The sequence below is a fragment of the Hypanus sabinus genome, chromosome 8 (genome assembly GCF_030144855.1).
Source record: "Hypanus sabinus isolate sHypSab1 chromosome 8, sHypSab1.hap1, whole genome shotgun sequence".
NCBI lineage: Eukaryota > Metazoa > Chordata > Chondrichthyes > Myliobatiformes > Dasyatidae > Hypanus > Hypanus sabinus.
Window position 1 is genome coordinate 157,525,603 of NC_082713.1, and position 24,256 is coordinate 157,549,858.

General features: G+C 39.3%; 1 protein-coding gene across 3 annotated transcripts in view; it reads left to right on the plus strand.

The window, feature by feature from the left end:
* cped1 (cadherin-like and PC-esterase domain containing 1) overlaps nt 1-24,256 on the plus strand; it is a 241,290-nt gene that overhangs the window by 172,489 nt on the left and 44,545 nt on the right. For all 3 annotated transcript variants that reach the window (XM_059978328.1, XM_059978329.1, XM_059978327.1), the window contains exons 16-17: nt 14,701-14,818; nt 20,233-20,369. In XM_059978328.1, coding sequence (XP_059834311.1) covers nt 14,701-14,818; nt 20,233-20,369 — 255 coding nt within the window. The remainder of the gene's footprint in view (nt 1-14,700; nt 14,819-20,232; nt 20,370-24,256) is intronic.

The window sequence follows — 24,256 nt, forward strand, 5'->3', positions numbered from 1 at the left end:
TTTAGTGTTTATTAAATCTGGTTTTAAAAGTCCTTAGGAGTCTAAACTATTGCAACTTATTAGTTTTCAGCTTAAATAACTTCAAGATTGTTAAGTTTTATTATTAATAAATTACATTTAGTATTCTTTCTAATTTGAGCAATATATTTTTCACAGAATACATTTTGAATATTAATGGATTTTGATGAAATAGAACAGAACAGTAGAAAACTGAAAAGCTTTTTTGTAGACTCTTTTCAAAATGGTTCATAGTTTAAAGTAAAATTATTATCAAAGTATCTGTGTGTTACCATATGCTATCTTGAGATTCATTTTTTGTAGTTAATTGCAGGAGGAAAAAAGAAATACAATAAAATTTATGAAAAACTACAAAAACAGACAAAGACTGACAAACATCCAACGTGTAAAAGAAGACAAACTGCGCAAATAAAAATTATACTGAGAACATGAGTTGTAAAGAGTCCTTGAAAGTGAGTCTGTAGATCATAGATTCAGTTCAGAACAGTGCTGATTGAAGTCCGTGTGGTTCAGGAGCCAGATGGATGTAGGGCAGTAACTGTTTCTAGACCAGGTCATGTGGGACCTCAGGTTTTTGTACCTCATTCTCATTGATAGCAATGAGCACAGCCTGGATGGTGCGGTCTTTGATGACGAATGCTACTTTCTGGTGGCAGTGCTCTATGTAAATATAGTCAATGCTACTGGCAGCATCTCTCCCATTGACTGGATAGGATACTCTTGTGGCAAGAAGATATTATCAAATATTTTGCCACTGTTGTCTCAAATATGCTTTAAAAATGTAAAAACACAAAAAAGGTTACATGTTCATTTTTCAGAATGATAAATGGTAATGATTAGACTACCTCATTTGATAGATCTTTAAGTTAAATTGTCAGCTGTTGAAAGCTGGCCCATAAAACTAGGGGAATTTCTTTTCTTCAGTACAACAGGTTCTCTCCATGCAAATGGCCAGTTACCATCATTGGAGTCGCCACTGTCTGTAAGGAGTCTGTATGTTCTCCTCATAACCATGTGGGTTTCCTCCCACATTCCAAAGGTTGTTAGGTTAATTAGTTATTGTAAACTGTTCCATGATTAGGCTAGGATTAAACTGAGGGATTACTAGGTGGTGTGGCTCAAAGGGCCAAAAGTGCTGTCTGCCCATAAATAAATATCTCCCACAGGCGGCTGTGGAGGCCAAGTCCATGGGTATATTTAAGAAGGATGATAATAGGCTCTTGATTGGTCAGGACGTCAAAGGTTGTGGGGAGAAGGCAGGAGAATGGGGATGAGAGGAATAATAAATAAAACACGATAGAATGGCAGAACAGTCTAGATAGGCCAAATGGCCTTACTCTACTCCTATGTGTTATGGTCTTATGATCATATGGGTTCAGTGATCATGCAGACATGTTTATGAACAAGTGAGAGCAAAAATATTTGGAAATATATATTCTTATAAATACATATTACATCCTTTCTGAAGCTTAAGGTGCCAGATTCTGGGTTGGTTCATGCTATTTGTCACTTTTAAGTGTACATTTTGGCTAGAGCTTTGCAATATTTCCAACCATGTGTTTGGACTGCATCCTCCCTGCTGTACTTCACAGCTTGGTAAACTTGGGCTGTTAAATTCCATAGTTAACTCTTAATCAAAACCTTCAACATAACTCTTAATTAGAAACACAAGTGCAATAAATTAAAATGAATATGTCATTGTGAAATTATTGAAAATTTTTGGTAATACCCTATGTGTTAAAGAACTATTCTGGCTTATTACCAATCGTGTTGTTCGGAACAGAGCATGGATTGTGAAACCAAAGTATTATCTGCTTGAGGAGGGAGCTGTTAAATTTGATTGTACTGCAGCATTTGGGGGAATCAATTTTGGCCTTAAATAGATTTTCCTGGTTATTACCTGAAATACTATTACACACAGTCTCTCAAAGGATCGCTGGTTTAAAATACCAGCTGAACTTGTAGTGTAGACCAACAACAGAGGGAACTTGATCCTTTTGAGTATGCTTGCAAGCTTTGCTGACTGATAGTAAGTGGCACAACATTCAGACATATTAAGCTCAGAGCGGCAATTTGTTTAAATTGGACTAAGATTACTTTCAAGGCCACATATGGGGAAAAAGTGGCATGTTCAGTTCCATTTTGCTTCACGTAAAACTGGAATGCAACCTGAACTTGCAGCTTAGTGGTACTTAGCTACTCAATATTGAAATAATAGAGTTCCTGATATAGATGTTTTCTCTGGCCTTTGATTGTTTATGCAGTTTTGTAGAACAAACTCGAAGGGGTATGGATGTAATTAAAATATGTTACAGCTGATATAATCTTGTATTGAAAATATTTTTGAATTTTGCTCTACCTTGTATTTTGAAGAAAATGGTCCAGCTGCACATTGATATCATTTTGTTTTTCTCAAATGTTCTCAAGCCATTTTGAATAAACTTGGAAGGGCTGTTGCTTGAAAGAATTCATGGAAATACTGAAGAAAAAATTCAGAGTTCCTGGTAGACAACATGATGCCAGAGGAACTTGGCAGAAGTTTCAATCTGCACATAAAATCGCATTTTTTTTCTCTGCTCTTTCTAACCTCAATATCCTTCTTAGTTAATTTTCAGCTTCAGCTTTCTTGGAACAGTGGAAGGGGTGAGAGTTAGGGGGTCATGCCACTATTTCCCTGTGATCCCTGGGAGTTCTCTTCGGTTGCCAACTTGGCTCATAAATCCTTCAGAGTTAATATAACCTCACTACAATTATATTACCTCAGAATTAGAAGTGATTTTAAATCCAACTTTACAGCAGTATCAATCAATGAGTGAGGGATTGACTAGACAGATGTTAGGTGTTTCCTTCAGATGGATTTTCTTCAAAGTAGCTTTGCTGCCTGGATGTCTGATTGTGGAAACTTCAGTGTTAAGTCTCGTTGAGTTTAGTTTTAGTGGAGATCTAGCCTCTGGTATCTATCAGTTCAGGGTCCAGTCTCCAGATTAGGGACTGTGCTGTATTGGGTGGTGATGGGAGCAGCTGTGAGATGAATGCAGCTGTATGGAAAGAGGTTCATTAATTTTTGGTTGGTGGGATCCTGACCCAGGGCCTGGATTGCAACCTCACTGCATCCAGCTTCTTTGAAAATACTTAAAAGCATGCAGGCTCCTTGACCTTTGTGCTACCAACTGAATTTGTTCAGTGTATTTGTACACAGCACATGCTCCATCCAGCTGAGCCGTAAGATGTGTACAATACAGTGAGATATGAAGGCCCAAGAATTCCACAGAGCCCCTCGACCTATGTGGAGAGCAAAGGGGACATTTTAAATACCCTGTCATCCTCACAATGACCATTCTAATGGAGGCACGTTTCATTATATAGTTTCCCAGTGGCTATTCTGACAGTTCTTGCACTAATTTATTATTTATGTCAGAAAGAAGTATGTCATGCAGAGGCCATCTATTCTATGATTTGTTGTGTTTTCAGGGGTCAGAGGGGAAAGAATACCAAAGAGTGAATACATCTCAGCGACTTGCATCAAATTTCACATGGAGGGTTCTTTGTACGTTTTCACAAACCATCTGCAAATTAACCCAACTGGCCATCTTTTGTTCAGGTCACGACAATATTTATTGAAATAGCTTGTAAAGCAATGAGGGCATCATTTATTGCAACTGCATTTTTATAAATCCTATAAATAGTCCTATTCGACTAATAATCAGCTGCATTCTCAAACCAGATGAAATTCTCTGCAACCAGGAAAAGTGACAATTATCAGATGACAGAATAGCTGAAATACTTAAATCACTGATGTAAGTGTGAAATGGATGCTATCTGTATTCCAAATCCAATACTACTGTTAATGCAATTAGTTTTAAATTATACTTGTACCGAAATTGCCTCCTATTCTAAGTAAATTCCAGATTACGGTCTTCCAATTTTTCCGCATTTCCCCAAACCTGATATTTTGCCAGCTGTTCAATCCACATCACTGGCACCTATGGGATCATAATCTCTGAAATTCCTCCTCTATACCACAGTGCCATTCTCTGCAAGATGCTCGTTGAAGATTTTGGTAGACTGCCCTTGAGTCACTTTTGTCTTGATTCTGTTGTCTGACAGGCATTGAAAAACATTGCATGCATGACATTAAAGATGCGAAGTAAACCAAAAGTTACTTTGTTCAATGTGGTATGAGATCAATAATCTAAAATGCAAAGGGATTTGGGAGTCCTTGTTCAGGATTAACTAAAAGTTAATTTGCAGTTTGAGTCAGTGAGGAAGGCAAATGCAATGTTATCATTTATTTCAAGAGGACTAGAATATAAAAGCAAGGTTGTAATGTTGAGGTTTTATAAGGCACTGGTGAAATCTCACTTGCAGTATTATGAGCAGTTTAGGGCCCCTGATTTAAGAAAGGATGCACTGATATGAAACTTCATGGGATTAAAAGGCTTGACATAGGAAGAGCGTAAGATGGTTCTGGGACTGTACTCACTGGAATTCAAAAGAATGAAGGGTGACCTCATTGAAACCTATCGAATGTTGAAAGGCCTTGATAGAGTGGATGTGGAGAGGATGTTTCCTATGGTGGAGGAGTCAAAGACCTCAAAACCTCAAAATAGAGGGCTGTCCTTTTAGAATGGAGATGAGGAGTAATTTCTTTACCTTGAGAGTGGTGAATCTTTGGAATCCATTGCTGCTGGTGGCTGTAGAGGCCAAGTCATTGGGTATATTTAAGGCAGAAGTTGACAGATTCTTGATTGGTCGGGGGCATGAAAGGATACAGGGAGAAAGCAGGAGATTGGAGCTGAGAGGGAAAATAGATCAGCCATGAAGAAATGGCAGAGCAGACTCAACTGGACCAAATGGCCTAATTCTGCTCCTACAGTAGAATTATGGTATTTTCATAGTTGTGTACTTTTCAGTCATGGGCAGAGATTTCAGGTGCTTGTCTTTATATAGAAACATGTACAGCAACCTTTATCTCTTTGATACAGCAATGTTTAGTAGACAATAGGTGCAGAAGTTGACCATTCGGCCCTTCGAGCCTGCACCACCATTTTGAGATCATGGCTGATCATCTACTATCAATACTCAATTCCTGCCTTGTCCCCATATCCCTTGATTCCCCTATCCATAAGATACCTATCTAGCTCCTTCTTGAAAGCATCCAGTTTTCATTGGGTTAGTTGGGACCTTAAGAGAACACCCATCAGGCAGCACATTGGTACAGTTGGTGGAGCTACTGCCTCAGCCCTGATCTCTGGCGTTGCCTGCCTGGGGTTTTCGCATTCTCCCTGTGACCGTGCAGGATTCCTCCAAATGCTCCAATGTTCCCACCCCGCCCCCCGCCCCCCACACGTGGGATAATAATTAGTAAGTTGTCTCTAGTGTCTGGTTTTAGAAACTGGGGGTGGGGATGAGTCAATGGGAGACTGAAGTGGGATTAGTGTAAACTGTGTTTGGTGCACACTGTGGGCTTGAAGAATCTGTTTCTGTGCTGCATGAGTCTGACTCATGGTGTCTCATTCTGCTTTCCCCCTGTCCTCCCCGACTGATCATCATCTTCCACCAGAATGGCAGACAAAACAATTTGTACTTATTAGACTTATGGCGCAACAGGATTTTCCAAGCCTTCTGACAGGGTTTTAACTAACTCAAACCACTTAAGGAAATATTGCAGCAGATAACAAAACTCTGAGTCACAGAAGCAAATTCAGAGAGATTTAACTTAGGAATGATTAAGTGGGGGGGAGTGGAGGAAAGGGGGTAAACTTGGAGGCTGAAGGTAACAGGGGCATGTTAAAAATATTATAAAACCTAGGCATTGACAAACAAATACAGTGGTATCTAATGACTGAAATGATGTGGTTTCAGAGACGGGCAGCAGAGTGATGCCATTTCCGATATGTAATCTGACGTAGAACTGTAAGATATAGGTGCAGAATTAGGCCATTTGGCCCATGAAGTCTGCTCCGCCATTTCACCATGGCTGATTCAATTTTCCAGCCCCAATCTCCTGCCTTCTTCCCGTATCCTTTCACACCCTGACCAATCAAGAATCACATGACTTCAACATAGTGCCATATAACTCCAGCCTGGTATAGAACTGGGATTTAAAAGACAGTCCATTTACCTCTTCTGGACTTTACAAATAAAGTGTGCAATATTTGGTGTATTGATAGGAAACTGAAGCCTCACTTAATTCCACAAAGTGAAATACATAAACTACCTTTGAAGTAAGTACAACGTTTGGTTTATAATTATGTTAATCAAAAAGTTTAAAAACACAGTCTGCATTGCTGCAGTGGTATGTTTCTTAAGAACTAAGTGAGAGGGGTTTATGGCAGGCTTTTGAGTGTTTGTGATTTTCCCAGCAGAGGAATAGTGAGAGAGCAATCATAAAGAGATTGTACTGCATTTCCTTTCAATTTTTTTTTGCAGATTGGGAATCTAGTCAACATTATTGACCTTTGCAAAGCAAAGTTTCAACTGAATAATAACCGTAAACAGTTATTATGCTTTTCATTCCCAGTGGTTTTATGTTTTATTGCTATCTGAGTAGGCTATCCCTATTTACTTTAAAATATGAGATGATTTGGTCATTGTGGGGAGCAATGAGTGACTGAAATGCTATCCTGTATATAATTTTGCAAAGTACAAACAGATGTTCAATAAAGAACCTTACTGACAAAAATAATGATTATCTGACAGTAAGCTATTTTTGAAGTTATTTGGCGATGTTTACAGAAAGAGAACAACATTTCTTCAATACCCCTGACAAAATGTTCATAAGGGAATTAAGCAGCCATTTAAAGGCATGGTCTTTTCTGTCACATATACAGTTATTACTCACTTTATGCTGCTTTTTAAAGATTCAGTTTTGGTTTTTAGATCAAAGCAAAAATGCATCTGTCTGAAGAATAGCTTAATCCTTTGGCTAGGGTAACTTAAGGTCTGGCTCATTAACCTAAGCATGGTATTTACAGACTGTGGGAAAAAATGAGACTTGCAAATACTTTACTGCGTGGAAATGCTGGGGGGGGGGGGTGCGTAAAGCAGTGGTTTACTTCCTGCAAATCCTTGTGATGGGTCAAGGAAGGGCTTCACAGTTGTTACACAGCATCTAAAGATAAAAGAAACACAAGAATGTAAGAAATCAGGGCAAGAGAAGAGTCCATCAAACTGGCTCCATGTTCTAAAAGAACACAACTGATCCAATCTTGTCTGTTCCCCATGGCCCTCAATACCCCTTTAGTCCAATGAACAATTGTAGTGGAATTGTGTGGATAGACATAAAATTTATTAATTAGGAAAATATCTTGGATCTAATCCACAAAATGTCAAACTGCAAAGATTTTAGAATAATTCATTAGAATTTGCTGATTCTCAAGTCCTCTAGAACTCGATTAGCAACACTACAGAATGTAACATCGAAACAGGGACCTGTAGGACTCCCCTCTCACTCTGATAGGAATGCTATCTCTCGCTCTCCCTTGTTAGTAAAAGAGAAGGCCTGTCAAATGTCAAGGTATTGACATGAACAGTAGTTTTTGATGAACTGCAGATCATGATCCCTCGGAGCTTGCCATTGACTGCATGGTGGGTGGTGGGGTTGATGCTTTCTGATGACATGTGAATGGGGGGGAAGGTTAATGCTTTGCTGGTGCTTATGTATGGGAGTGGAGGGGGGTGCCTTTGGGGTTCTAATGTTTTTCTGTCATTTATTCTTCGGGTTTTTTCCTCTCTGTTTTGTGGATGTGTGCAGACTGTAAGGATTTCAGGTTGTATAAATTCTCTGACATTAAGTCAAACCATTGAACATTGAAATAAGTGATCCATAACCACAATTCACTGACTTACACTAAAAAATAAATATACAATTATAGTTAGCTAGTTTTTTTTTTACTGGCATTTGAACAATCTTTTGTTTTGCTTATGCAATGGTGCTCATCATATTGAAGGAAAAATACAGCAGCCCTGGGAGGAAGAGAAACTTATTGGTACCTGGATGGAAGGGTTATGAAGGGCAATGGCCTGGGTGCAGGTCGATGGGGCGATGCAGAATAATAGTTTGGCACAGACTGTGACGAAAGGGCCTGTTTCTGTGCTGTAGTATTCTATAACTCGATGACTCATTCTTCATTCTGCATGTTATATGAATGGAGCAAGAAAGCAGGTACTGGAAAGTTAGGAGAATGATTTTCATCTTCACCTTCACCTAAGTCTGCTAAGGCCATATATTGTATCCGGTGCTTCCAGTGTCATCTCCTCTATATCAGTGAGACCCGAGGTAGATTGAGAGACCACTTCATTGAGCACTTTCATGCCATCTGCTGCAAAAGGCAGCATCTCCTGGTGGTCATCTATTTCAATTTGACTTTCATTTCCATTTCCATCTTCACACAGAGGCCAGACTCCGTTTGGAGAAGCATGTTCCTTCTAGATAATTTCCAATCTGATGGCATGAAGATCAATTTCTCTAACTTCTGTTCAATTCTTCCTTTGCCCCATCCCTCTTTTTGCATACTGCCTCCCCTCACCCCTCCTCTTCTCTTCACTTGTTTGTCCCCTCTCTCTGGTGTCCCTCACCCTTTCCATTCTTCCAGGGTCCACTGTCCCCTCCTATTAAACTCCTCTTCCTTCAGCCTCTTGCCTCTTCCACCTGTCACCTCTCTGCTTTTTTCATCTTTCCCCTTCACCTGGCTTCACCTATCACCTGTCAGCTTGTGCTACTAACCCACCCCTCCCTCACCTTGTTCTGGCTTCTCGCTCTTCCTTTCCAATCCTGATGAAAGGTCTGAACCTGAAACATGAACTGTTCACTCCTCTCCCTAGATGCTGGCTGATCTGCTGAGTCCTCCTTTCATTTTGTGTATGTTACTCAAGATTTCCAGCATCTGCAGAATCTCCTATGTCTACAAATAAGCTGAGATCCTTTCACTCTCTGTAGTCCCTTTTTTGATATAGACTAGAATTTGCTAACAAAATGTGAAAAGTACATGCTTTATTAACTTACAAATTATCAAACAACTTTCGCCAAGGATGAAGTTCCCTGCAAATTTATCACAAGACACTCGATTGCTGTTTGGATAAAACACCATCTTGTTGGTGGCCTCCCTGCAAGTTTCATAAAACTGCTGCTTTTGCACATTAGCTTCCCATTAAACATGCCACAAAAATTAAGTCTGGTAATTAATAACATAAATGCCTTTTAACAATGTTTAACTTATGATTACCAAATTTTCCAGCCTGGATAATAAAAATATGAAGTTTCAGTCTTACAAGTACTGAGTTGGTAAAGATTTTGTAAAAGGAAATTTTGGTTTAATATTACTATTTTTAATTTTCTCTTAAAGTAATACTGCATTACTATTTTTCTTTCTGTATATGCATCATTGCAGTGAGTATATTTCCAAATGATTTGCATGACTGTAGAGGTCCAGTCATTGTAAAACGTTTGAAATAAATGAAGAGGGTATTCTTTCTCTGGGTGGTTCTGGATTAAGCTTAAATAAATGAGAACATCGTGAGTTAGTTCTACTCCAGCCATATCCACCTGCAGACTTCCAGTCCAAAACAATCTGGAACTTCATTCTAGCATGCAATCAATGCAAATTATATTGAGTTAATATTGGTATGATTTTCCCAGCTCTGACACTGTTTGAGCTGACTGTTGTGAAACAATCCAGTGTCAAATATTTTCTGGTTAAAAAAGCTTCTGCTTGAAGGGCAGTCATGATCTAGACCTGTGGTTCCCAACCTGAGGTCCATGGACCCTTTGCTTAATGGTATTGGTTCATGGCATAAAAAGGGTCAGGAACCTCTAGATAGAGAGAAATTCTTTATTGGCTGATTTTTTTTGATATTTTGTTCATCTACAGAAGTTTTCTTTAAAAACTTCTGACAGGAAGATTTTGGCTCAAGCAACTGAAAGCAGGGAAATGCTTTTTTTTCCCCAAAGACTTGCTTGTTTCCCATACTCTTGCTTTCTAATTGAGTAACTTCTGAGTGGTGTAGAATTTTGCTTGTGCATTTTTTTGGAACCTCCATGGCATGATACCATTTTAAAGCAAATTTAGTGAGATTTGAGTGGTATTTTAAACTACAATGTTTGGATTAATGTACCTGCAGTATAAAATTATGATTCTTGGTTCGTTAAACTTCTGTGTTTTAGGAAACAAAGGGTACCAGTCGAAAACTGGTATGTAATGAAAATGTAACTGTAATGAAAAATAACAACATAAGCCCAATATCGTTATCTATGCTTAAATGTTTATTCCACAGTACTTTTCTTTGAGATCTCACATCTGAGATGGTACTCCACTTTTATCTGACTTCAGATAAATGACCTAATAGAAATTGTTGCTCTGAAAATGAAATGGTCCCAAAGACTTGCTTGTTTCCATCTCATCTTTAGCATGAGGGATAGTTTGTAAACATACTTAAGATCATGATTTGTTTCATCTATGTACAAGGCAACAGGGATGTTGTGCTACTTCAGTACAAATAGATGACTTGATAAATCCACAAGCTGTTAACAAAACCCATATTGTAAATCTTAGTAGGATGGTTGATGTGTATACCGTGACCTCCAGCAATAGCTGTTTCTCTTTTTCTTATAATGATGTGTATTAGCAGCTTCTTCGATCAAACCTGACCACCATGCTGTGCAAACAATGTATTTAAACCAAGAAGACCAGAATTACTGCTATTTTTTCCTTATATTCAGAATGTATTGTAGTGATCATTTGTATTGTGTTAAGCTAAAAACTAGAAAGGACTTTGCAACAAACTGGATATTACAATAGCAAAAAAAGTCCTGTTTACTATTTTTTCTGCTGATAGTGATGATAAAAATGTTTACATTTAGAAAATTGGTGGAAATGGAAATTTCTCCTCATGCACAATCGAAACCGTAGTTTGTTTTGGAACACTGTTAAGAAGTATTGCACTCATGAAAGTGCCTTTCAATTAAATTTCTCATTGTCTTTTTTAGAATTTCTTGAATATTCTTATATAATGTGGTGTCTGTGTTTGACACATCCACCAGGCAGTGCACAAGTATGAACAAGCAAATCCCTGTTAAGTTATCTTGTTGCACTTTGTCGACAGCAATCACAGAATGTTCAGAAATTTCATACTGCCCTGTGAAGCTCTGTGCAAATTGTTAAGCTGCAAGGTAGGAACTTTCTGATGTCCATGTTAGTTTGAGTAATTCTTCCAAATAACTGTAGTAAGCTCAGTCCTCTGGGCTCTAAATGAACACTGCAGTCTGACAGAGTTGATTCATGGTATGATTCATCTTGTTTGACCTCTCCACATACAATTAAACAGAAGAGGCCTTGTGCCAAATACAAATTCCGAACTGCCACTGAAATCTTTCCAGCTAGAAGTGTCGCATCATATTTTGAGCTACAGTAGTAGAAAAAAACATGCTGCATTTCTATCAATATTTATACTGGCAAACAGCCTGCTTAGATCAAAAGAAAGAAGTCTAGTCTTTTTTCTACGTAACCAATGTTTAAAAATTTAAGAGATGGAAGATGATGAAGCCAGCAGTATTTTGGCTTGTCTGTATACTGGCGTGGACCAGTTAGATGAATGTCTCATTTCTTCAAGAAAAATGTCCTTCAATAATTTATTGTTCTTGTGAGAATATCTGATCGCGTTTCATCTGTCTGCCTGCATTTGTTTTAATATTCTGAGTTCCATGTGTTTTTGTTTGCAATTTATGTCCACACACTGATGGCTAATGCAGAAAGCTAAAATTAAAACAAAATTCAGAAATATTAAGATACCTTTATCTTTCAGATGGTGCCTGATCTGACCTAACCTCTTAGTTTTTGTTACAGTACTGAACTATCATTTCAGACCTCTAAGCCACACTATGTTTTATCGTACTAAAATGCCTGCATTCTCATGAACAAAGTCATGATGTCTCCCCATTCCTTCAATCCCTCTATCAGGATCAACTCGTCTTTCCTCTTCTCCTTCAAGGTCTACCTTCTGTTTCTGCACTGAGCAACCTCTTATCCCCGGCGACTACAATCTCCATTTTCAGCCGTGGTAGAGAAATGGTAAGATGCTTTGCAAGGTCATGAAGATTGATGGACCTGCACTTCAGCTCCACTTGGCATTTTCTTTTTACTTTGCTCAACCTCCCTCTCCACATCATGCCCTAATCCTATCAATGCAAGCACTCTCTAGGTTTTTGGAGTACTATATAATCATTTTCTTCTTCATCATGGTGACATTGTGCTGGAACACTCTATGCACCAGTACTGTAGTCAAATTTATTGCCATTTAAGTATATACATGTATACTACCATCAAGCAAGACAACGTTTCTCCAAACCAAAGTGTAAAGCACAGTAGTACATGTACCACATACAACACATGACAACTTAGGAAAGTGAGGATAAAATCTACAGATGAATTTTGCATAAGTAAACAAAGTAAAGTGCATGAATTGAATATTGTAAGGTACAGAACAGGTTAACTAGTGATATTTCGAATGTGATGCAATAGGGAGTTCAGAGGCCTAATAGCCTGAGGGAAGAAACGGTTCCTCATCCTGGCCGTTCTTATTCTTATGCATCGGACTCTCTTACCTGATGGTAAGAAGTCAGCGGATACTGAGTGGGTGGTGGGATCCTTGATAATTCTAAGGGGCCCTATGTATGCAGTGCTCCTGATAAATGTTCCTGTTGGATGGTCGGGAGACCCCTACGATCCTCTCAGCCGTTCTCACTATCCTTTGTAGGGACTTCAGGTCCAATGCTTGGCTGCTTCCATACCGGATGGAGATGCTGCTTGTCAGGACATTCTTAGTGGTGTTCCTATGAAAGTTAGTTAAGATGGTGGGGCCTTGCTTACCTCAATCTCCTTAGGAAGTGGAAGCGCTGCTGTGCCTACTTGTTCAGGGACGTGATGATATGGAACCAGATGAGGTCATTCATGATGTGAACTCCCAGGAACTTGGTGCACTTAATTCTCTCAGAGGAGCTATGTATTGACAGAGAGGAATGGTTGATCTGCACCTTCCTGAAGTCCCCAATGATTTTCTTGGTCTTCTCTACATTAGGTTCCTCTACCAGAATGCCTGCAGTGATTTAAGAAGGTAACTCACCACCAGCTTCTCTAGGGCTACTAGAGACTTTAAAAATCCTAGTTATGTAAAAAATGGCTACATTCCCAACAAATAAAAACGGATGAAAAAAATCAGTACATTGCACGACCTACCCTTCCAAACCATATCACCTTATTTCTCCTCTTCAATTGCCCTTCTATCAAAATCTACTTTCCAAGCTCTAAATGGTTAAGTTCAAATGCAGCATCATCACTTTTGCCCCTGTACTCCAGATCCATACTCACCTATAGCTTCTCACATGGTTCAGATCTACACTGTCACAAAATTTGTATATGCAGTCCTTGTCATTTTTGTGTGAAATTAACCTGAACTTAAAAGATACATCAAGAGTTAGCATTCTGGATTTATCCTGAAGTCATCACTAAGAACATTTGATGGGGTTGAGATAAAAGATGAGCCCATGGTCTTCTCAAATCTTAGGCACATTTCCTCAATGAAGACCAATAAAAAATTGTGGCACAAATTCTACAACTTGTTCATTAATTCACCCACCACATTTCCACAGCATCAGCATCTTTGTTTTCTTTCAATTCCATTAACTGTCTTCAGAAAATCTCTTTGAATCCCTCTGTGTCCGTTCACTGTTCATTATTCCATATGGCTGTCACAGCAATCTGTATGTACAATGATATGGTAATGCATATGTTGTGTGTCATTTCTTTGTTATGTAATTTCATATAACAATGTTATAATGTTGTTTTAGATATATTTTGCTGGCCAATTAATGATCAAATATATTTATCTAGTAAGGAAAATTTATAATGATTTAGATCGCCAAGAAGGCCCATTTGATGTATCCAATTTAACCGTGCATCATCATTTTCTCCTTAACACTGCAAAGTTGATGATGCTAACAATTACTTTAATAAATTTAGTTCCTAAAATATGTCATAAATTTCTTGTAGACCTATTCTTGATCAAGATGTTAAATGCATAGCTCAAAATAGCTCTTTCTCTGCAATCTATAACAGGATTTTTTCAAAAAGTGAAAACGTATTGGAAATACAAACAAAATGCTGGAGGAACTCAGCAGGCCAGCTAGCACCTATGGAAAAGAGAAAACAGGACTGATGAAGGGCCTTGGCCTGAAACGTGGACTGTTCATTCTTTTCCATAGATGCTGCCGAGCCTGCTGAATTCCTCCAGCACTCTGTCGGTATTATTTTGATTTCCAGCATCTGCAGATTTTCTCTTCTTTGTGAAATATATTTTGGGGTTGAAGGTATGGTCAGATATTCATCAGAAGGACACATTGCTTTGGTGCTATTGGAGTTGGTGAAGGACACTGGGTGTTAGCTGTGAAGAAATCCAGTTAAATTTTAATCAAGGAATGGGATCCACAAATAATCAAGTGTTACAACTTGTTACTTTTAGGATGCCACCTACACAAGAGACTCAATGTGTAGGTGGAACGTATGGATGATGAGCTGTACATGGTCTCTGCAGTAACTTATTTAAGCTCCATACTTCTGCTTAAACTGTCAGACTAGCAATTTTATAAATGAATTAACTAAAATGTTATCATCCTTTATTTCCATGCAGGACTGTGGGTTGATAATCCAGCCTGATAAACCTTGTGGCCTGCAGCCAGTGTCAAATGGTTCCCTCTCAACAGTTGTTCAGAGGCAGATTGAAACCTGCAAAACAGGGGATGCCAAAGGTTGGTAATCATCTCTGTGGTCAAGATGGTTGTCATAAAATATTGAAGTCAGCAGGAGACTCCAGTCTTGCACTGTAAAGCACAGATAAACTGACTATATATATTTTAAACTGTGCCTGGAGGACATCTGTCCTTTGCAGGAATATATATACCATGCATTGTTGCAGTGGAGTGGTGTTAGAGTGATCTGGCTTTGGCTCAACAGGATTGGGCGAGAAAAGGCTTCAGCAAGCACAGGCAACGGTTTCTGTTTTTTTCCTGTTGGGATGCTGAGAATGGGTCTCAAGTTAGTGGTATGTTCCTTGTGTGAGATGTGGGAACTTTGGGAGACCTTCAGACTAACTGATAATTACATCTGTACGAAGTGCACTGAGCTGTAGATTCTTAGAGAACCAGAGTTGCAGCTGGATGACCAGAATAAGGAGGTGATAGATTGGATGTACAAGGAAGAGTCACCAGGAGGTAGGTACCTGGGGTGCTGTCAGGAGAAGGAAAGCAAATAGGCAGCCAGTGAAGAGTACCCCATGGCTGTTCCCCTCAGTAATAAGTATACTGCTGGGGCAGAGAGGGTAACAACCTACCAGGGAGAAGCTGCAGCGAGTGGGTCTCTGGACTCAGTCTGCCCCTGTGGCTCAGAGGGAAGGGAGGAGAAGTGCAGTAATCCATAGTTAGGGGAGCAGACAGGAGATTCTGTGCATGTGATAAAGACACCCAGATGGTATTTTTCCTCCAAAGTGCCAGGGTCAGGGATGTCTCAGATCAGGTCCCCACAGTATTCTAAGTAGGGGGGGGGGGGCATGAACAACCAGAAGTCAAGTACAAATTGGTACCAATGACACAGGTAAATGGGTGGAGGTCCTGAAGAGAGAATATAGGGAGTTAGGTAGAAAGCCAGAAAACAGGACCTCCAGGGTAGTAATCTCTAGATTGCTGCCTGTGCCACTCGCCAGTGAGGGTAAGAATTTGGCAGATTAATGTTTGGCTGGGAATTGGTACAGGTAGCAGTATTTCAGATTTTGCAGGGGAAAGGAGACTGGAATAACAGGGCTGAGGATGGGTTAATTGATATACAGGCAAATGATAGGGAAAAATTACAGTCAGTGGTACTGGTTGAAGTATAATTTGGGGGCAAAATCGAAAAGGGTGATAAATACAGGAAGGGGAGGTATAATATTTGAATTCAGACAGTATATGGAATAAGGTAATGATCTTGTAGTGCAATTAGAGATTGACAGTTACAGTGCTGTGGGCATCCATGAATCGTGGCTGAAAGAAGATTATAGTTGAGAGCTTAACATCCACATAGAATCGAAAGATCAGGCAGAAGTTGGGGGAGGCCCTGTTGGTAAAAAAAAATGAAATCAATCTTTAGAAAGAGGTGAATTGCATTGGAAATTGTAGAATTCTTGTGGACAGAGTTAAGAAACCGCAAGGGTAAAAAAACCCTGATCCTAATAGGAGTTACATACAGGCCTCCTGAAAAGTAACCAGGATGTGATATATAAATTACAGTGGGCAATAAAAAAGACATGTAAAAAGAGTACTGTTATAATAGTCATGGAGGATTCCAAAATGCAGGTAAATTGGGAAAATCAGGTTGGTGCTTAATCCAAAGAAAGGGAATCTGTAGAATGCCTATAAGATTACTTGTTAGATGTGTTTGTGGTTGAGCCCACAATAGGAAAGTTAATTCTGGACTGGATGTTGTGTAATGAAATCAATTTCATTAGTAAGCTTAAGGTAAAAGAACCCTTAGGAAGTAGTGATCATAACATAATAGAATTCACCCTACAGTTTGAGAGTGAAAAGATAAAGTCAGATGTATCGGTATTACAATAAAGGGAATTACAGAGGCGTGAAAGAGGAGATGGTCAAAGTTGATTGGAAGGGGATACGAGCAGGGATGATGGCTAAAGTTTCTTGGGACAATTCAGAAAGCAAAAGATAGATATATCCCAAAGGTGAAGAAGTATTCTAAAGGGAGGATAAGGCAACCTTGGGTAACAATGGAAGTTAAAGACAGCATAAAAGCCAAAGAGAGGGCACATAATGGAGCAAAAATTAATGTGAAGTTAAAGGATTGGGAAGCTTATAAAACCAACAAAAGGCCACTAAAAAATATATAGGGAGAGAAAAGTTAAGCTGGCCAATATTATAAAAGTGGATAGTAAAAGTTTTTACAAATGTCTAAAGAGCAAACGTGAGGTGAGAGTAGTTGTGGGACCACTGGAAAATAACATTGGAGAGGTAATAATACACACAAAATTCTGGAGGAACTCGGCAGGCCAGGTAGCATCTTTGGAAAACAGTAAACAGCTACCGTTTCACTCCGAGACCCTTCACCAGTCCTGATAAAGTGTCAAATGGGGGACAAAGAAATGGTGGATGAGCTAAATAAGTATTTTGTGTAAGTCTTCACAACAGAAAACACTAGCAATATGCCAGAAATTCCAGAGTGTCTGGGGGAAGAAGTTCTTTCTAACACCAATGAGAAGATGCTTGGGATGATGAAAGGTCTGAAAAGGTGAATTCAAGATGTACTTAGTAATACAAGTGGTGGCAAGGGGCATACCATTTTAAGAAGTATCTGGTGAGCAAGCAAATCTCAAGGTTGTATAATTTGTACATTCTTTGCTAATAAATGTACTTGAATCTTGAATTCAGTGAAAACCATTATGATAACTGGATCGAGATTAAGCAACCCTACTTTATTCACGAACACAGTAACTTGTCAGGGGAAAGTATTTTTGGAGGTTTGGCAAGTCATGCAGAGAAATTCACTTTTTAATTAATCTGCTGAAACTATGTTGGTAAAGAGGATCCCAGAACTTTGTCCCAGCAGCAAGAAAAGAACATAATACAGTGGTTTCTGGTTAATTGGGCATCAGTTTATCAGGACAGCCACTTATTTGGGACAACTCTTAAAGAACAAAACAGCCAGAATTCTTTTTTTTTATTTTTTTTTAATTAGTTTTTCAAAACATTTTACAAATTAAAAACCCCAAATCCCAATGAGGAACATTAAAACAGTGCAAAATTAAGCATACAATAACAATATGCTACAAAGGAAGAGAATTTAGCAAAAAAAAAGCACCTAAATTAAAGACAAGTAAGCTTAGTGTCCTCCCCAAGCCCCACAACACAAGAAAAAACAACAGCAACTCCAGACCAACCACAACACAATATAGAGAGTATAAGTCAGGACAGCCAAGCTCCCAGACTGTGAATACACTCAGCAACAGAGGATAATAATGCCTTCTACCAGAAAAAAAAAGGAGCTGAAAGCAAGGGACCAAAAAGAAAAAAAAACCCTAGTCAAGAGGAAGGTTATGAAAATACTCGATAAAAGGTCCCCAGACCTTATGGAACTTTAGATCTGAATTGAGAACTGAATAATGAATTTTTTCGAGGTCCAAACAGGCCATGATGTCATTAAGCCATTGAGTTTGAGTGGGCAGGGCAGCATCTCTCCATCTGAGGAGGATCAAGCGTCTAGCCAGGAGAGAGGCAAAGGATAATATTCGGCATTTGGTCGGACCCAGACATAAATCTGTCTCGCCCCAAAAACCGAACAGAGCAATTAAAGGGTTTGGTTCTAGGTGCTGATTCAGAATACACGATAACGTAGTGAAGACATCTTTCCAGAATTTCTCCAAGCTAGGACAGAACCAGTACATATGGATGAGAGAGGCCACACCCCTCTTGCATTTAGCGGACTAACGCTAGGGTAGAATCAAGATAGTTTAGATTTAGACATATGGGCTCTATGAACAATCTTAAACTGTAAAAGGCAGTGGCGAGCACAAAGAGAGGTTGAGTTAACCGATTTGAGAACTGAATCCCAGCTCTCCTCAGATAAGGAAATATTTAAATCCTGCTCCCAAGCCATTTTGATTTTATCCATGGGGGCCCGTCGTAAAACAGCCAGAATTCTTTGTGATTATTCAGGACACTATGACATTTTGCTGGAACAGGAGACTGAGACTGATGTTTCCACCTTGCATCAGTCACGTGAACTTGCGTAGCCGTTAGACACTACACATGCTTACGCTAAGTTTTTAAGTAGAGTCAGTTGTGTGTGTTCGTGTTCTCAAAGAGCAGTAATATTTGTCACTGACAGTTGACCCCTCCCTTCCCCATCCCAGTTTCACTCTGCCTCTTCCTCCAGCTGCCTATCACCTCCCTCATGGTTCCGCCTCCTACTACTACCCATAGTGCTTTCCCCTTACATTCCTTTTTCACCTTTCCTACCTATCCCCTCCCTTGATCTTTCCCCGCACTGGTTTCTCACCTGACACCTACCAGCCTTCTCCTTCCCACCCTCCCCCACCTGCCCCCTCCCACTTCAGTCCTGTGGAAGGGTCTTGGCCTAAAACGTTGACAGTTAATTGGGGCAGCCGCTAAATTGGACCAATATGTACTGGTTCCCTGGTTTCCCAATTAACTGGAATGCCGTGTACATTTAGCTCTGCCTGTGGGATGCGGTTGTTCTCGCGGCTCTGTTGAACTCAGCCCACTATGTGCTGTATATCATTTTGTCTGAGAAGAGTCAAAGTAATCAAGCCAAGATTTGCTGAAGTGTAGCTCAGCTGCCCTCAGTGGAGGGAGTGAATATTTGAGGTGGTGGAAGGACTTCCAGTAGAGTGGATTTCTTTGTCCAAATTGCATCGAGCAGGTTGAATGTTGCACTCATCCAAATAAATGGAGAATGTCTCATAACCCTCCTGTTGTGCCTCATAGATGGCCATGCCATTGAAAGTCTAAGGCAGGTGTACCAACTCTGAGGTGGCCACTGCACAGCACAAACAATACAAATCAACCTGTTTAAGGCCGTAGTTACTTTATCTGCAGAGTTGTGAATGAAGTTGAATATTGTATATTTATCAAACCCACTTTGATCATGAAATTCCATGAAGAAGCTGAGGGAACGTGCTTAGCACATTGCCCTGTGAAACTACTTCAGTGACATCCTGGGCTGCTGCATTTGTTCTGCTCCCAAGAACCGTAGCAACTTTAGTATGGGCTAGATTTCAATTGATCTGGAGAATTTTCCCAATGGGCTCCACTGGCTTCCCTTTTACTGAAGCACCTTAATGCTCACTTGGTCAGCGATATTAGGGACTATAGTTCTCATCTCGCCTCAGTTCTTCTTGGACAAGAGTTATAATGAGATCTGAAGATGAGTAGCCCTGATAAAACTCAATATTGGCAAACAAGTCTTTGGGGAATAGGTGCCGCTTGGAGGCATTGCTGTTGACACTTGCAGATAATCCACGGCACTAGACTGGTGACTGGGGCAGATATATTTCCAGCAATTACAAAACTACAACCTCTTTCAGAGAATCTCTCTTAAAATGATTCAAACTAATACTTAAGAATTCATAATAACAGAGCCGTTTGTTTTACTGTCTCAGGGCAATGGTTTGTTCCTTGTTTGAGCTGTTCAGACAACCGGACCTGTGACTGGCAGAGGGCAAGGTGGCAGCCAGACGGCTGTAAACACCTTTCACCAACAAAAAGGCAGCTTCAGCGGTGTATGAGTGGAAGGAAGGTAAGGGCTTGTCCCATGTGACTTTAATTGCTATTAGTAATTTTATACAGTCATTTACTGCAAGATATATCAAATGACATAAACTCTAAATGACTGCTACATGTAATGAATAAAAGATTAATGAAAATTTAAACCAAACTGAAATAACATTTCTTCATGTACTTGAATAAGTATATCCACTAGTACAAATTATAGTACTGAATAGGAATGGACTTTTTCCACAGTGAAAATAGAGTTGAAAACTAGAATTTCTGCAAATGCAGTGCACTGTTGTTCCAGGAGAGCAATAACTCAAGCTTATCAAAAGGCAAATGAACTACAAAATTTTGAATCAGTTCAGTCTTGATTTTATTCACTTTACATATAGTTACTATTTCTTGCAATTTAAATGTATGCAGTTAGTGTGCTATGTATTAGTACTTGTACATTTTTAATATTTAAGGATCAAGTTCAAGTTTAATTGTCATTCAGCCATACATGAATACCAATGAATACAGCCAAATGTAACACCATTCCTCTAGGACCAAGGTTCAAAACACGATGTCATCAGTGACACGCACCACGTGTGGCATCTATAATTATTATAGCTGGAGAATATTGTTACAAAAATATATTCAAAAATAACATAGCCCAAGACTCTGAGAGTCATATCCTGTAGGTCAATGGTGCATGGATATTGTCCTGGAGATAAATGAGTGAAGCAGATTGGTACTTTCCAGGAGGAAATAACTTTTTCAATGTCAGTATTTCAAGAAAGTAGGTGGAAAACTAAAACTATTAAAAATGCACAAGCAGCTAACTGGTTGCTTCTCGATTCATTATTTAATAATTAGTAATCTTTCATGCCTGTTGCTGGCTTATTTAGGGAAGTGCCCAATTTCTAGCTTTCAAAGCATTACATTTGGTTGCAACAATATGCAACAGGTTATGTTGTATTAAACTTTTTTTAAAATACTGTTACATAATCTTAAGGCCCATACTGGAATCATGAAGAACTACATCACATAAGGAAATTCATCCTGAAAATAATCACTAAATAATTACCATCAACAAAACACTTGTACTACCAGAGGAAACTACACACTAGACCACTGTTACACCATCATTAAGAATGCCTACTGTGCTATTCCATGCCCTCATTTCAGAAAGTCTGATCACCTAGCTGTATTTCTACTCCCTGAGTATAAGCAGAGGCTGAAGACTGCGGGACCAGTAGTGAGGACCAAAAAGGTATGGACAAGGGAAGCACAGGAGCACTTACAGGACTGCTTTGAATCGGTGGACTGGACTGTATTCAGGGATTCATCTTCGAATCTGGATGAGTATGCTGCAGTTGTCACCAACTTAATTAAAACCTGTGTTTTAATGAGCATGTGCCTCTGAAAACTTGCTCTACATTCCCAAACCAAAAGCTGTGAATGAACCAGGAAGTATATCATTTGCTGAGGGCTAGATCTGTGGCATTTAAGTATGACAATCCAGGTCTGTACAACAGAACCAGGTATAGTGATGAAATGCCTTGAGAAGTTAGTCATGGCTAGACTGAACTTCTGCCTCAGCAAGATCCTGGACCCACTGCAGTTTGCCTATCACCAAATAGATCAACGGCAGACGCAATCTCAATGGCTCTTCACGTGGCCTGAGACCACCTGGACAATACAAACACCCATATCAGGATGCTGTTCGTGATTATAGCTCAGTGTTTAACACCACCTTTCCCACAAACACGATTGATAAGTTACAGAACCTGGGCCTTTTTATCTCCCTCTGCAACTGGATTCCAACTTTCTAACTGGAAGACCATAATCTGCGCAGATTGGTGATAATATCTCCTCCTCACTGACCATGAACACTGGTGCACATCAGGGGTGTGTGCTTAGCCACTGTTCTATTCTCTCTAAACCCAAAACGGTGTGGCTAGTTATAGCTTAAATACTATCTATAAATTTACTGATGACACAACCATTGCTGGTAGATTCTCAGATGGAGATGAGAGGGTGTACAGATGCAAGATATACCAGCAAGTTGAGTGGTTTTACAGCAACAACCGTGCACTGAATGTCAGTAAGACAAAAGAGCTGCTTGTGGACTTCAGGAAGGGGAATACGAAGGAATGCATAACAATCTTCATAGAGGGATCAGAAGTGGAGAGAGTGAGCAATTTTAAGTTCCTGGGTGTTAAAATCTCTGAGGATCTAACCTGGTCCCAACATATCAATGCGGCTCTAAAGAAGGCAAGACAATGACTATAGGAGTTTTCCATTGAAAGTTTCTCTCTCCATGAATGCTTTTGAGCAGGCAACTTTGCATGTTCATTATCTACATTTGTTAGAAGTATTCTTAGTCATTAAATAAAAATGTTGCTTTCATGGATAACTTACTGTAATTGATTTACTTATTGTTGAGGAGGCTAAATGAACTTAATCCAAATTATGACCTATTTCTTCAGAGGTTGGAATCTACAAAATTATGCAATTATTCATTTGCAAAAGACATTTTTGCAGAACTTGAAGATATGACATACCAATATAGAATTGACATTCTCTTTTTTAAATCAGTGTTTAAATGTCCCTGAAAATATCTTCCAATGGTTTTGCTTAATATCATCAAAACTAGAGATAAACAAATCACAAACAAGAGAAAATCTGCAGATGCTGGAAATCCAAGCAACACATACAAAATGCAGGAGGAACTCAGCAGACCAGGTGCCATCTATGGAAGCAAGTAGTCAGCGAAAAGGTCTCAGCAATCAACTTTCCAACACTTCACCCCTCCCCCTCTCCTGGTTTCACCCATCACCTGCCACCTTGTACTTCCTGCCCTCCCCCCACCTTCTTACTCTGACTTCTCCCCTTCCTTTCCAGTCCTGGTGAAGGATCTCAGCCGAAATGTCAACTGTTTACTCTTTTCCTTAGGAAAAGCTGCCTGGCCTGCTGAGTTCCTCCAGCTTTGTGTGTGTTGCTTTGAGATAAACCAAGTCTGTTTTCCCATTCAGAATAACAGACATTAATCCATGGATTATTTTCAAATGTTTAATAAAGGGCTAAAATGTAGGAAATGATGAACTCCATTTTTAATGGAAACAAATCTTTCATTACATTAATCCAAGATTATAACATCTTCTACCAACACCTACATCCAAAGAGCAACTAACATCAATTTATCTGTCAATACTTCAGGAGGTGAAGACTGCAAAATCCTTGCAGAAATATTTTACATTATATTTTGTTAATATGTTTTTTAAGGGAACAAACCAGAGTTATATGATGAAGAGATAAAGAAACTGAAGGTCCCTCTCTTAGTTGATGAAAGTTCGTATTTAATAGCCACCAAAAACATGTTTTAAAAGCTTTACACCTGAAAGATGTCAAAGTCATAAAGCGGCAAGGCCTAAAGAGAATTGGGGATGAATGCAATCCAGCTTCACTCTAATCCCTTTGAGGGCCCAACTATCTGTGTGGAGGTAAAGCAGTGATTAGTTTGATTCTCCCGGGCACAATGGACCTGCAGTAAGTGAGAAATGTGGGGTCAAAGAAGCAATGCAGATACTCTTGAAGTTGCCTTCCTCTATAGGTGCAGCAGCATCGGTCAGATTACTGTCAGTCAGATCGCAGGCAGAGATCACTTGCTCAATCCAATCACACTTTTTTACTTAACAAAAGGTAGGATTGTAGAAAATGAATTAAAGAGATATAAGCTATTTTGGTCATCATGATGTTTCCAGTCAGAAAAGAGATACGGAGACTCATATTCCCTTCCACCATTAAGTTTATAGCCCCATAGGTTTTGGCTTTTTATATATGCATCAAGGAATTTTCTAAATGTAATGAGGGCTTCATCCTCTATCATCCTTTGAAGCACTGTACTGTGGAAGAATGGGTGTACAT